Source organism: Perna viridis, chromosome 10 (genome assembly GCF_037379345.1).
Source record: "Perna viridis isolate PV_CMFRI_1.1 ecotype Kerala chromosome 10, ASM3737934v1, whole genome shotgun sequence".
NCBI classification, from domain to species: domain Eukaryota; kingdom Metazoa; phylum Mollusca; class Bivalvia; order Mytilida; family Mytilidae; genus Perna; species Perna viridis.
The window spans coordinates 15,857,402-15,870,670 of record NC_142454.1 but is presented as its reverse complement, the minus strand read 5'-3'; the positions used below and the strand labels follow the sequence as shown (position 1 = coordinate 15,870,670).

General features: G+C 32.0%; 1 protein-coding gene across 1 annotated transcript in view; it reads left to right on the top strand.

The window, feature by feature from the left end:
• Positions 1 to 13,269, top strand: part of LOC148604716 (uncharacterized) — a 75,119-nt gene that overhangs the window by 26,747 nt on the left and 35,103 nt on the right. Inside the window, exon 9 of the mRNA XM_088548720.1 lies at positions 5,932 to 6,073. Within this exon, the coding sequence (XP_088404846.1) occupies positions 5,932 to 6,073 (142 nt within the window). The remainder of the gene's footprint in view (positions 1 to 5,931; positions 6,074 to 13,269) is intronic.

Sequence of the window (13,269 nt, the reverse complement as noted above, 5' to 3'; positions counted from 1 at the left end):
ATGCCATTTAGGTCTAGAGCTGTGATTTAAATCACAGGTCAGCCACAATGATAATGATTGAAAATTTTAGAGTGGGGCAATTTCTAATACAATAAAAATGTAATCAAATCGTTTTTAACATATTTAGGAAAATTTTCAGCAGTAATGTCATAAGCGAGGACTCTTTATGCTCTAAAAGTTTGTTTGGCTACATATATATTATACTAGATATCCCTCTTTTTGATAGATCAAGGTCAACTACTGAATGTGATAAATATGCCACATGGCCTCATTTCATCCCAATCTAAGGTCTCACTAACCACTTCTAACGTTTCCATTAGTTTACATGTTAAAAAAGTAATTTTCAAAGTCTCACTGTGAATTCCCAGGACAAATGACATCTTAAAGCTGCATACCGTTGCGAAGCTTGGAAAATAAGGCTTCCAAAATCATTATGCTAATGGTACGATCATAGTATAAATTCTTCACAAAATGTACTTGAATAAATAATACTGAAAATCCACATTTTTACCTGTTCTGCTAACTGACAGCATGGAGGCAAATTACTCACACATGTAAACAATATTCATACACTTTTGTAGTTCATTACATATATGATTTTAAAGTTCACATTCTCAGCTTTATTTTGACTACTTTTAATCATAATACACACAAATAATGCACTTACAATGCATATGTCTAGGTTCAGTGTGTTTTTGGTACTACATAGGGGGGTGGCCATTTGACCCGGAAGTGGTTAGTGAGACCTTAAAAACATTTTATGAGTTTTTATGTTTTTCTGTTTTTACATTTTATGAAAGCTTGTGGTATTGTGAGTCTAATAAGACCAAAACTATCAAAATAAGACATAGGACTACAAAGAAATGGTCATTTTTATATCATGCCCCTCAGTGATATTTTCCCTAAATTACTAAAAAATTACAATTTTAACTAACTTGTCACACCAAATTGATATCTATGATAATTCAAGAAGTTGTAATAGTAAATATCATTTATCATTATGAAAAAAGAACAGATTTCAACAATTTATATCATACCTATTTCATTACTGTGTGATTCTTAGTCTGTGCTGTGTGACTATTTGAGTACTTTGAATATCCCAAGCAGTGACGTTGTGTATTTCATGGATGACGTCAAGTTATGAGTCACTGTTACTGATAAAAATCTTGTTGCTATGGTGTTTTTTAAATTACCTTGCACAATGCACATCTTAAAATATAGCCAGATTACCAATATCACTAAATTGATTTTATGGGAAAATGGAAATAATGACCAGGAAAGGCAATTTTCCTCAAATTATGCATTTCTCTGAAATATGCCATAATTTAATTTATGGTCTCACTAACCACTTCTAACGTTTCCATTAGTTTACATGTTAAAAAAGTAATTTTCAAAGTCTCACTGTGAATTCCCAGGACAAATGACATCTTAAAGCTGCATACCGTTGCGAAGCTTGGAAAATAAGGCTTCCAAAATCATTATGCTAATGGTACGATCATAGTATAAATTCTTCACAAAATGTACTTGAATAAATAATACTGAAAATCCACATTTTTACCTGTTCTGCTAACTGACAGCATGGAGGCAAATTACTCACACATGTAAACAATATTCATACACTTTTGTAGTTCATTACATATATGATTTTAAAGTTCACATTCTCAGCTTTATTTTGACTACTTTTAATCATAATACACACAAATAATGCACTTACAATGCATATGTCTAGGTTCAGTGTGTTTTTGGTACTACATAGGGGGGTGGCCATTTGACCTGGAAGTGGTTAGTAAGACCTAATTCAGAATAGATTTTAATTGCTCCCCCTTCTTCCTTTGTCGCATGACTTCATGTGACATAGAAAAAAGGGGGAGCAATTAAGATCTTATTTTAATTACATGTACATTGCCTTGCATTTTTACCTTTGAAACAGACATTGTTTATGTTTCTGCTTTTGAAATCATATTAATTTAACGATTCCATGATTCGAATGTTTATTTTCTAGTTTAAATACTTCATATTGTTTGCTACATGTACATTTGTTTGTTTATTCATGTACATGTACACATTGCTTGCATTTTAAATTCCTGGGATCAAATCAAACACACAATACACATTTGTATATAGGATTTACTTGTATTTAACAGTACAATGTGTATAAAATATAGAACAACTTGAAAACTCTTAGCATATGTAATAACATTTTTTATCAAAATTATTCACGAAAATACATTGTACAAGTAATTTACAAACACTAGAACACTTTCTCAAACCTTCAGGACCCATCTGGCAGAGGCGGATCCACATACTTTGAAAAGGAGGGGTGACAGCTTGGGTTCCTCAGAAAAAGGGGGTGCTAGAACATTATTTGCTATTTTTGTCAGTTTTACACTTGAAAATTATAATTTTCCCATAAAAAGGAGGGATGCCAAACCCCCCCCCCCACACACACACACACACACACATTCTCACTGTAATCATAAACATTTAAACTATACTTGCGTGTTTTGTACATTACAAAAAACGTACATTGCAGCTCCGAAAATCCGTTATTAGAAGCTTCCAACATTTGCAATAGGTTTTTACAGTCATGATAGTAGTCTATAGTTAACTCCTTGGTAAGATTGACAAACAATTAAGTACTTCTCCGTCTAAGAATCAGGCAAAATGTGTATAAGGTGTGGCACATGAAGAAAAAATACACGGACATTTTATTGCATAATCCAAGTATTTATACCTCATAACATCAAGAAATTACTGTCAAAGTTTTTGAAAAGTTTGCCTTTTTAAGATATTGATAGGTCAAATTTAGTTGAAATGCACTATGGAAAAATGGCGGGAAAATTTCTATAACTTTTTCCTTGTATAAGCAGTCAAAAAATATCTACATCAGGATAAATTTAAATAGCTGTTCAGTTGTTTTCTAGATATGTTGAATGTATTTGAGGCAAAAAAGACCAAATTGAGAAATATGATGTGCCACCCATTGCCTGATTCTTACACAGAATGGTACTTAACACTTTCAAACCTACAGGACCCATCTTGTAATGGTAGACATTAACAATATACTAACAACTCAAAGAGTGTACATTGCAGGTAAAAAAATCTGTCATTAAAAACTTCCGATATCTTCTTGTGAATGTTTGACCGGGTTGCTCGAATAACCAAAAACCTTGGTGTTAACCGAAAACCAGATTGAAAATCCGAAAACCTCAATAAAACATGTTTTTGGGTGGTATAATTGCTCACTGTGTTATTTAAACACAATTGCAAATAAGTTTAGTTTTTATTAGTATTCCAGCACTTTCTAGATACCTAATGAAAGTCTGTAATAATCAATATGGCATCAGTACTTTGAAATTAGTTACTTGTCCTTCCGACGCCATATTGTTTTCGGTTATTGTAGGTACTGTGTTTGATCTGCGTCAGGTCAATTAGAAAAATAATCCTGCCCGCTAAGACAAAATTCAAATAGTTTAAGATAAGCACATAATCGTAGAAATATTGCAATTCAACAAATATTACAAAAGCTTTGATGTCATAATACTTCCATCTCTTACAAAAAATAAAGCATCACATTTTGATCGGCGGTGGAGCTATATACTAACATAAATTTGCAAGGTGGAAAAGGGGAGGGTAAAGAGAAGATGGAATATTTAGGGAGTTCCATGTGGCAATATCCACTTCCGTTTGAATCCCACTTGCCGACAATCTGTAAGTCAAGTTGAGGCTATAAATAGCATTCCTTGACAAAAATATTACACATTTTAACACACCTAAAAATTAGTTCAAAAAGGTTTGAGTCTCTTGTTATACATTACTTCAAAATGACCTTCACCTAAATCAAGATGACATATTGTTTTATGTTAGCAACCATTGCATACTTCATTACCATAACCAAGATTGATATGGCTGCAGACGTCAAACTGCGATTTTTGAACTTGTTTTTCTTATTTTTTATGGTTTTTTTTTTTTTTTATTTGTGATGAATATCGCTCATATGCTTTCACCTTACGTTATATCACACCAGTTTTATTCATTCAGCAGAGTGCAAATGTGTTTTTATCATAAATGAAGAATAGACCACTTGTTATGTTTTTGCCATTTAAGATAACATATCAATTTTCAGAATGTTTCTCCCATAGACTCAATGTAAAAAATTTGTAATATAAAAAATAAAAAGCCCTACCTATCTACCCTATTTTGTCAAAAGTGTTATAGGAAACACACATATTATTTTTTGGCTTAACAATATGGTAAACATTGGCGGATAAATGATATTATGAGATTATATGACTTGTCTTGTTTTCCTTGAAAAAGCTACTGTAAGTTTAGTAACTTGGATTTTTTTTAAAAAGTACAGAGGAATGTAAGCAGTGTGAAAATTTAAATTGTTCAGTTAAGCTTGTATAAGATGGAATGGTTACATTTGGCCAGTGATAAAATAAAGTAATATTTTCTTTGAGCAAATCAGACATACATAAGTTCAAATTGTGAGAGACACATGCAAACCCCGGAAGACATATATCACTATATAGATGTTTTGTTATCATTTAGAGTAAAGCTACATAAGAATTGAGAATGAAAATTAATTGAATACAATCATAAGACATGTAAGATATCACATATATATCCCTCCAGCTTTCTTAAGTAATTCTAGTAGTCTAATACTGGCTTTCAAATTTCTTTAACACAATATGTATTGAAATGCTATGAAAGAGAAATAACAAATTATCTAATGTAATTTATTGCCCTTATTTGACGTTTTTTTGCTATTTTTAATGTTATTTCTTTCAAAAATCTCCTCCTACACTACTTGACCAATTGGAACCAAACTTGGTATCAGTGATCCTGGGGTATCATGCACAAAAGTTATGTTTAGAATTTTTATCCATCAAAAAACATGGCTGTCGTTACTAAAAATAGAACATAGGGGTCAGACTAGTTTTTCGCATGTATCTCCAAACTGTTTGGGTAAGCCAAATTCTGACATAGTGTAAAAGTGTTCAGCATGTTCAGCACAGATCTATCTGTGGTCAAATCTTCATTTTAATCTGTCAAGCCCTGTAATGATCCTTATGGTAAGTCTTAATAAAGTCTTCTTGAGTCAAAATTGTTAGACAACTTCTTGTTAAATTTATTACCATTGAAAGACAAAATTTAATCTGGTGAGCGATTCAGGCTCCTGGGAGCCTCTTATTTTTTAAACGCTTCCAGATATTGACATGATTTTTGGTATATAAGTTCACCATGATAAGTTACAGGTCAAGTTTAACTTTCATTCTGTTCTGATGATTTTTACTAAAATTACGGGCTTTGAACTTAGCAAAATTCACAGAAATAAGAGTTTTCCGGAATTTTTTTCTAAATGCTTGCAGATATTGACATGATTTTTGGTATATAAGTTCACCATGATAAGTTACAGGTCAAGTGTATGTTTTGTTCCGCTAATATGATATTTACTTGGGATTAATTAAAACTCAAAGAAATCAGTCTGAAGTTTGAAATTTACTTGAGTATCCAACATGGGGACGTGTAGGGTATGTGAGCACACTCAGTAAAGTTCTTTACTTTATCTATTTATCGTTCATCTTTGAAAAATTACATTCTTTACAGATATGCTTAGATGCTTGTGTGTTAACATTATCATTACATTTTTTAACAGGTAGCCTTTTAAGGCTTATGATGCATATTATATATACCATATTAGTATATCAAACAAAACATTTTATTTTAATTCAAAAGGGGTTGAAACAGGCTTGAGAATCTTTTATCTTTGAACTTTACAATTAGTAATTAACTCTGGCTGTCAATGTCATTTTTGGATACTTGATGAAAGACTATTTATACAATTCAATAACCTTCAAGGCATGCAGTTGAATTCTAAATCATTCAAGTGCCTCATAAATTAGCTATGCTTTATTTTATTTTTAGTAATGAAATCCCCTATGACAGTCACAGTGTTTCGGATGACAGTTGGGAGTAAATGCCTGTATTTATTGTCCCGTTCCATTGTAGCCCGTGACAGTTGGACCAAAGAGCCAAAGTGTATTGTTAGCCTCAATATAACGTTAAGGTAATTAGTATATTTAAGAAATTGAGGAGGTAGACCTAGAGTAAGGGACATAATTCTTACAAATCATTGGAATGTTTGTAAGAACCATTTTACATTAATCTCATGTAAGCATCAAAGTAACTTGGACTGATTTAATTCTGTTTCAAAGGAAAGCTTGAAAGGCTTTGGTGAAATTTAATTTGACTGATTTCAAGAGTTATGTCCCTTACCCTAGGTCTACCTCCTTAAGTCACTGTTTTCCTTCTGTATAGATAAACAGTTAGGATTGCATGATTAGATATTCTCATTACACATGCACTATTGTTTTAGATTTGTCAACTGTGGACTGAGCTATACATTATTACAAGTAAGAACAGTTATTTTATATGCATTTCTGACCTCCATTCTATTCAAGTTAATTGAATCTCATGGTCACTTCAGTTGATTAAAGGCAATAGTATCTATGTTCATTTTAAAACCATATTATTATACTCCCATTTGATAAGTTAGGGGTATATATACCTGTTAACTCTCTTTTACGTAAAAACCTTCCACATGAGGCTGTGTCAATGGTGGAGACTTTTCAAAAGTTTGAGAAGTCTGGATATATATATTGATAAGGATGTCTGACTATCACCCATATTTCTATTGCACAGGGTGGTACCTTCCTCTAATCCAGAACTCCTCCTGTATCACTGAATGAAAGGTTATGAAGCTTGAACAGAACCTATATTAGATATGGAAGGTTATTAAAGTTCTTGATCTCAATGTTTTTGAGGTCTCATATGCCAAAACATGGACTTCCTCATTTTTTGACATTGGGGAGTGTGAGAGTATCAGTCTAGTGAGCTTTGCTTACAGTTTTTCTAGTTTTTATACCCCACCTCAAGAATTGGCAAGGTATTATGTGTGATACTCTCTGAAAATTGGTATGTCCCTGACTGTTTCCAGAGGATAACTGAAGAATATGTAAAAAGGATCTTTTTCCTTCCCTCGTTTGTCTACCCCGGACTTGACTTTTTATGAGCAACTCGGCGGGTGTTTCTAGAAAAGCAGAGGATGCTTACCATACCGGTGCACCTGGTCCATGCTCCCAGTTTTTAGTGGAGTCCGAGTTGCTCATTTACTTTTGTTACTTTGTATGTATGATTTTAGTTACTTTATGTTCTTTGTTGTGTATGTCTGTTTTCCATGTCTGGTCTTTGTCCCTGGATTACATTCTTTTGATTACCGCTATAACCTTGGTTCCCTCGATTACTCTTTCAATCTTTGTATGAATATTGAGTACCATAAAATACAGATCAAGTTTGAATTTTAGTTTGATTGGATTATTTACACAAAAGTTATGACAATTTTTATTTGTTTTACTGCCAAATATTTTTTGCAACATGGCAAGGTATCATTTTATATCCCATTAGATGCCCTTTTTAGCTCACCTGGCTGAAGGCCATTTGAGCTATTGCCATCACTTAGCATCTGTCAGTGCCCGTCTTCGTTGTCCGTTAACAATTTTTAAAAAATATCCTCCTCTGAAACTATTGAGTGAATTATATGAAACTTTGCACAGATGTTCCTAAAGGTATCTTGCACAAAATCTTGTTTAAATATTTGATCTGTCAGACAACATGGCCACCATTACTTGAAATAGAACATAGGGGTCAGACTGTAGTTTTTTGCATATATCTCCAAAACAATTAGGTCAAACCACATTCTGACATACATCAAAGTGTTCAGCATGATGAGATCTGTGGTCAAATTTTTATTTTAATCTGTCAAGCCATTTAGGAGTTATTGCCCTTTCTGACATTTTTTGCTATTTTTAATGTTATTTCATCAAAAATCTTTTCATCTGTCACTACTAGACCAATTGGAACCAAACTTAGTTTGAATGTTCCTTGGGGTAATTCTGATGTAGGTTAAAGTGTTCAGCATGGTGAGTTCTATCTGTGGTCTAATTTTCATTTTAATCTGTTAAGCCATTTAGGAGTTATTGCCCCTTTTCAATGTTTTAGAAATAGATGCTATCTTAGAATGTATAGGAAAAGTTTATTGTTAATCCAGTTTTGATTTTGAGTTGATGTCAGTGTGTTCCTTGTGAGAGTCCATTACAGGATAGACTTACGGGGTTACATGGGTAAGAAATTAGACCGCATCAAGACAAATCAACATTGTTAGTGACTTCTTGCACTCGTAATTTCACTACTTTAAATTTGCATATGATTTGCATAATTATATTGTACTACTCCACATTAAGCTTCTTAACAGTGCTATGTTTACCATCATAGCTTTTTAGTTCTAACTTAGAACAGGAAGTTAACATGAAGTTGATATGAAATGATCTGTTAGCATTGAACATTACCTAGTTTCCAATTCAGACAGTTGACTATATAGGTCATATACATTAACATTGTTGGGAATTTTTCAGACCTTTCTATAAGTTTATGTTATCTTCCCTGTATCAATTTGATCGGATGGAGCAGTGTAGCGAAAAGAGTCGTCACATTCTGAGACGCATGTATATTTGAGAGAAACTTGTGGAACGAAAACATTACCCACACTTTCTGGTAACCAGTTATGAAAGAGTAATCATATCAAGGAAATCAAGATTCTAATGTAAGTCACCAGATGTTAGAGCATTTCACATTCATTCCATTTCCATTGTTAAAAGCAGAGAATATTTGACAATTATCAACTTTGAAGACTTCGGTCTTTGATTTTTTTATTAGATTCTTTATGAAAATCCCTGCCAGGTGTATTCTATCAGATTGATATCTCTCTTATTTTTTTAAGTACAGGGATCAAAAGTAAAGATCTATGATTAGCACTCTTAAATCAGGACTTTTTCCATCTTTAAAAGAATTTCAAACTGTGCAGTATTGTGTCAACACTTCTCCAAAGTGAACCAAGTTCAAAATGCTGCAGTATCATCATGTGCTCTCCAACAAGCTTTATAAATAAACTGGGTTAAGGGAAGTATTATGTGAGTAAAAACTGTATTATTTGCTGAGTCACCCTTGTTTTGACTAAGTAAACCTGCATTGGCTAATTTACCCTTGTTTTTACAAAGGAAACTTGTTTTGTTCAATTGTTCTTTGTAATGACTCTGTTGTAATGACAGAGTTAATCTTCTATTGACTGAGTTAATCTTATAAACCCATTTCATGCAAAACTTGTGCATGTTATGTGTCAAACAAATGACTAATAATCATTTTTGGGTATCATTAATTATAAGGCATAATTTTTGCAGTATACACATCACTTTTTTCAAAATTTCTAATGATTTTGCTATAACGAAAAAAAAAATTACTTATTACCCTATACATGGAATTTTGTCCTTTAACTCTTGTACTAAACTGTGCAAACAAGGCAGAGTTTTATATCATATGAATCATTTGTGTACAATCAAACCTTACGTAACTTCAGAAGGTGTATACCACCAGGTTGTGTCAAATTTAAGGCTTATAACTTGTATTGAAGATTTGAACAATTTGAGAAACATTTGCTTGGGTGAGTTAAATGTGTAGAAAGTGTTTGGTTAAAGAATTATCTATTTGTTTTAAGGACTTTCTACAGGCTTATTTAAGGAGATAGACCTAGGGTTAGGGTCATAACTTTAAATCACTGATATTCTTGTAATATATTCAATTTCACCAAAGCCTATCAAATTTTCATTGAAAACTGAATGAAATCAGTCAAAGTTTCTTTGATGCTTACATGAGATTGACGTAAAATGGTGAATACAAACGTTCCAATGATTTGTAAGAGTTGTGTCCCTTACCATAAGTCTACATCCTGAATGAGTCTTGGAACAGCTACTTCCCTAGATATTGTGAGCTGTAAAACAATTAATTTTGAAAGCTTAGAAAGTTACAAAAATGCACATAAATTTTTTTTTTTTTGTGATTTTATGTTGTGTGAAAATTAATTGAAAATCACTAGGGGCATATTAAATAAAATTTTTATAGTTGTTCTTACTGAATATAAAAAAAAAACATTTTGCTAAAAAATGTCAGTTCACTCACCCTCCTAGAAATTAAAATGTTTGGTGCCTTATTAGATTTTATGCATCAAGTTGAATTACATGATCATCATTTTTGTTCTAGATTATGACCTTACGTCCTTGATCTTATGAATTACCTAATACAAGTGCTTTAGCATTTTTTCTTTAGATTGTAGAACATGTCAAGTATTTTTTAAGTCATTTTATATAAAAACTGAAAATATTTGAATAGTTTGTCACTCATGTATGAAGTTGGTGTGAACAGTTTTGTCAAAAACGATCTAGAATTATATGTGAATAGTGAGGTATGTCATTTAACCTGTATATGTTATTTTACTATTTCTTTATATTAAACTTTCTTTTGACTTTTAGCAGTGCAGAACATATTTCATTTTAATTTTCTATTTAAGTAATATTAATCCTTAGCTTATTTCACCTATAGAGTGACCATAGATAATTGCTATTAGATAGTAGCATTGGTAATTCCAACTCCTGGAACTTGCTAATGGAATTATAAAACTTGTTATAATTGAAAATCTAGGAATTGTGATGATATAAATGAGATCTTCAAAGATGGTAATTGGGTTTAACAAACATGATTGAAAAATATAAATTTGTATTTGTCAACATTAACATATACTGGTCCTAATGAACCATGGTTTAGTGCAGAAGTTTTTGTTAGGACAGGTGATAAATACTCGTGTGTTGTAATTGAAGTTATAATATATAGTTAAATTATTCTTGGGATGAAGTTAATGTACTACCAAGAAAATATCCATGGTTGAGGTGTTAAATTTTCTCTGAATGCTGATTTTTATTAATACCATGCAAGCAAAGGACATCAGGGTATATAAAGGTAACCCTGTCTGTCTGTCTGTCTGTCTGTCTGTCTGTCATTTCTTATGTCTATCCACATATCTTGTAAGCCTGACCCCTTCTAAACTGCTCAAACAATAGGAAGTTGGCACATCAGTAGTATGAAGGAAGGTACCAATAATAATTGTTTGATCATGCTTAAGGAGATAATCCAAGTTAAGTGTTTTACATGTGAAAGAACAATCTTTTATGGATTTTGATGAAATTTTCAAGAAAGGTTAGTAATCATTTTTTGTTATATAGATAGCAGTAAATTATTGAATGTTACCTGTATAATGATTTTTTTTTTGATAATCCATATATGTGAATTTATCTGAAATTTCATTCTCAAACTTTCTCCATCATAAATAACGTGACATTTTTCTCTTTAAATGATAACTTTACTAGACTTCACTGATGATCTGCTCTTCACAAGCCATCATATGTAGATGTGCATGAAGGATTTTAATTATTTATAGGACACTCCAAAGAGAGATAATCCAATTTCAGGGTTTCATGTGTTAAGTACCATTCTTTGTAAGTATCGGGCAATGGATGGAACATTTTCAATCTCAATTTTGTCTTATATGACTAAAATATTTATATTCATTACATCAAGAAAACAACCAAAAAGTTATTTAAATTCAGCCTGAAGCATCTGTGACATAGATATTTTTTGTCTGATTACATTCGTATATAGGAAAAAGGGCAGTGAAATTTCCCACTATTTTTCCATTGTACATTTAAACTTTATTTGGCCTATCAATATTTTAAGAAGGCAAAGTTTCAAACACTTTGATTGTTATTTCCTGAGGATATGAGGTATATATACTTGGATAAAAATTTCTGCATTTTTATTCTTCATGTGCCCAACCTTATACACATTTCGCCTGATTCATAGACAGAGAAGTACTTAAAATCTAATTACAAGTCCTCCAAAGCACCTATAAGGAATTATAACAAAATTTTGTAGGTTAGTTGGGCATCATGTATAGTTGTACGTGAACAAATATAGATACTGTCAGAGAACTCCAAAGGGAGATAACTGAACTTACAGGTTATATATTTAACTTCATTTGAAGCAGGGTGTATTCCAAAGCTTGCTGAGACATAGTATTTCTAGTTTAAATTATAGTATACTCCTGTCAGTTTGACAAATTGCTTGGAAACCAAAATGCGTTGCAACTCAAATTATCTGAAATTTTTATGAAACCAAAAGACTGCCCTGTGGATTTTGCTATGGATATTTTCCCCTTTTTTAGGGACATAGGGGTCAGACAGTAGTTTTTCGCATATATATCCAAAACTGATAGGTTTAGCCAAATTCTTTCAATAGCTGAAATGATCCTTATTTTTAGGACTACAAAAGTCTTCAGGCATAAAATTTGTCAGACGCCTTCATATAAGAGTTATTGCCCTTGACAGGGGAAAATGACTGTTTTTTTTACAGTTTTCAGCCAATGTCTTGAAAACTATGATAGATTTAGACTTTCATTTACTGAAATGATCTTTATGATAAGTCCTATCAAAGTTTTCTTGAGTCAAAATTGTTGGACAACTTCTTGTTTAATTTATTGCCCTTGAAAGGCAAATCTCAACCAGGTGAGCGATCCAGGCTCCTGGGAGCCTCTTGTTATGTCACGTTTCAGTATTTGTTGTGCTATCACTGTATACATTGTCTACTGTGTTGTTGTGGTCTCTAGACACTTGTTTTTGTTTAATGATTTAATAATTAGTTGATGGACCTTAACCAAAAAAATAACCCTTGTTGGATTATATTGGTTTTTAGAGTGATGACCCCAACTGTTTTGGATTTATGCCCTAAAAGTGGCAAAAAATAAAGGATTCCCTGTCTAATTTTCTCAGCTGTGTTGGAAATAAAAAAACTTTGTAAGGGCCACATTGACAGTGAACGTACAGTATGTTGGCACAACTAGTTTTTGAGTTCTCACTAACGTTCTTTCATTGTTTGCACAAAACACTTTAGTGGTACATGTATTGTAATTGAAATTGCTCTTTGTATCAACTGTCTTTAATAAACTATGGAACTATTTCAACTGTCAGAAAAAAAAATTGTGGAGTTCCAACAGAAATGTTTGTATATTTGGACTAATCATATGGAAAAATGTCATTTGTAAGACAGTTTCCATAAAAAAAAAAAAAAGAAAAAGAAACCCACATTTTTCAAAACTGCATTTACCAGTTTTGCTATAGTTTTAAAGTTATGCTCGAACAATATTGAAAGAACCTGATATAGTATACATTTTTTTTTAACTCTGAAGTCAAGGAAGTAAAACAAATCTATTATTCAATTTGTTAATCCTCCATTTTTTACCCTAATTGAGATTTATTTTGCAAAAAT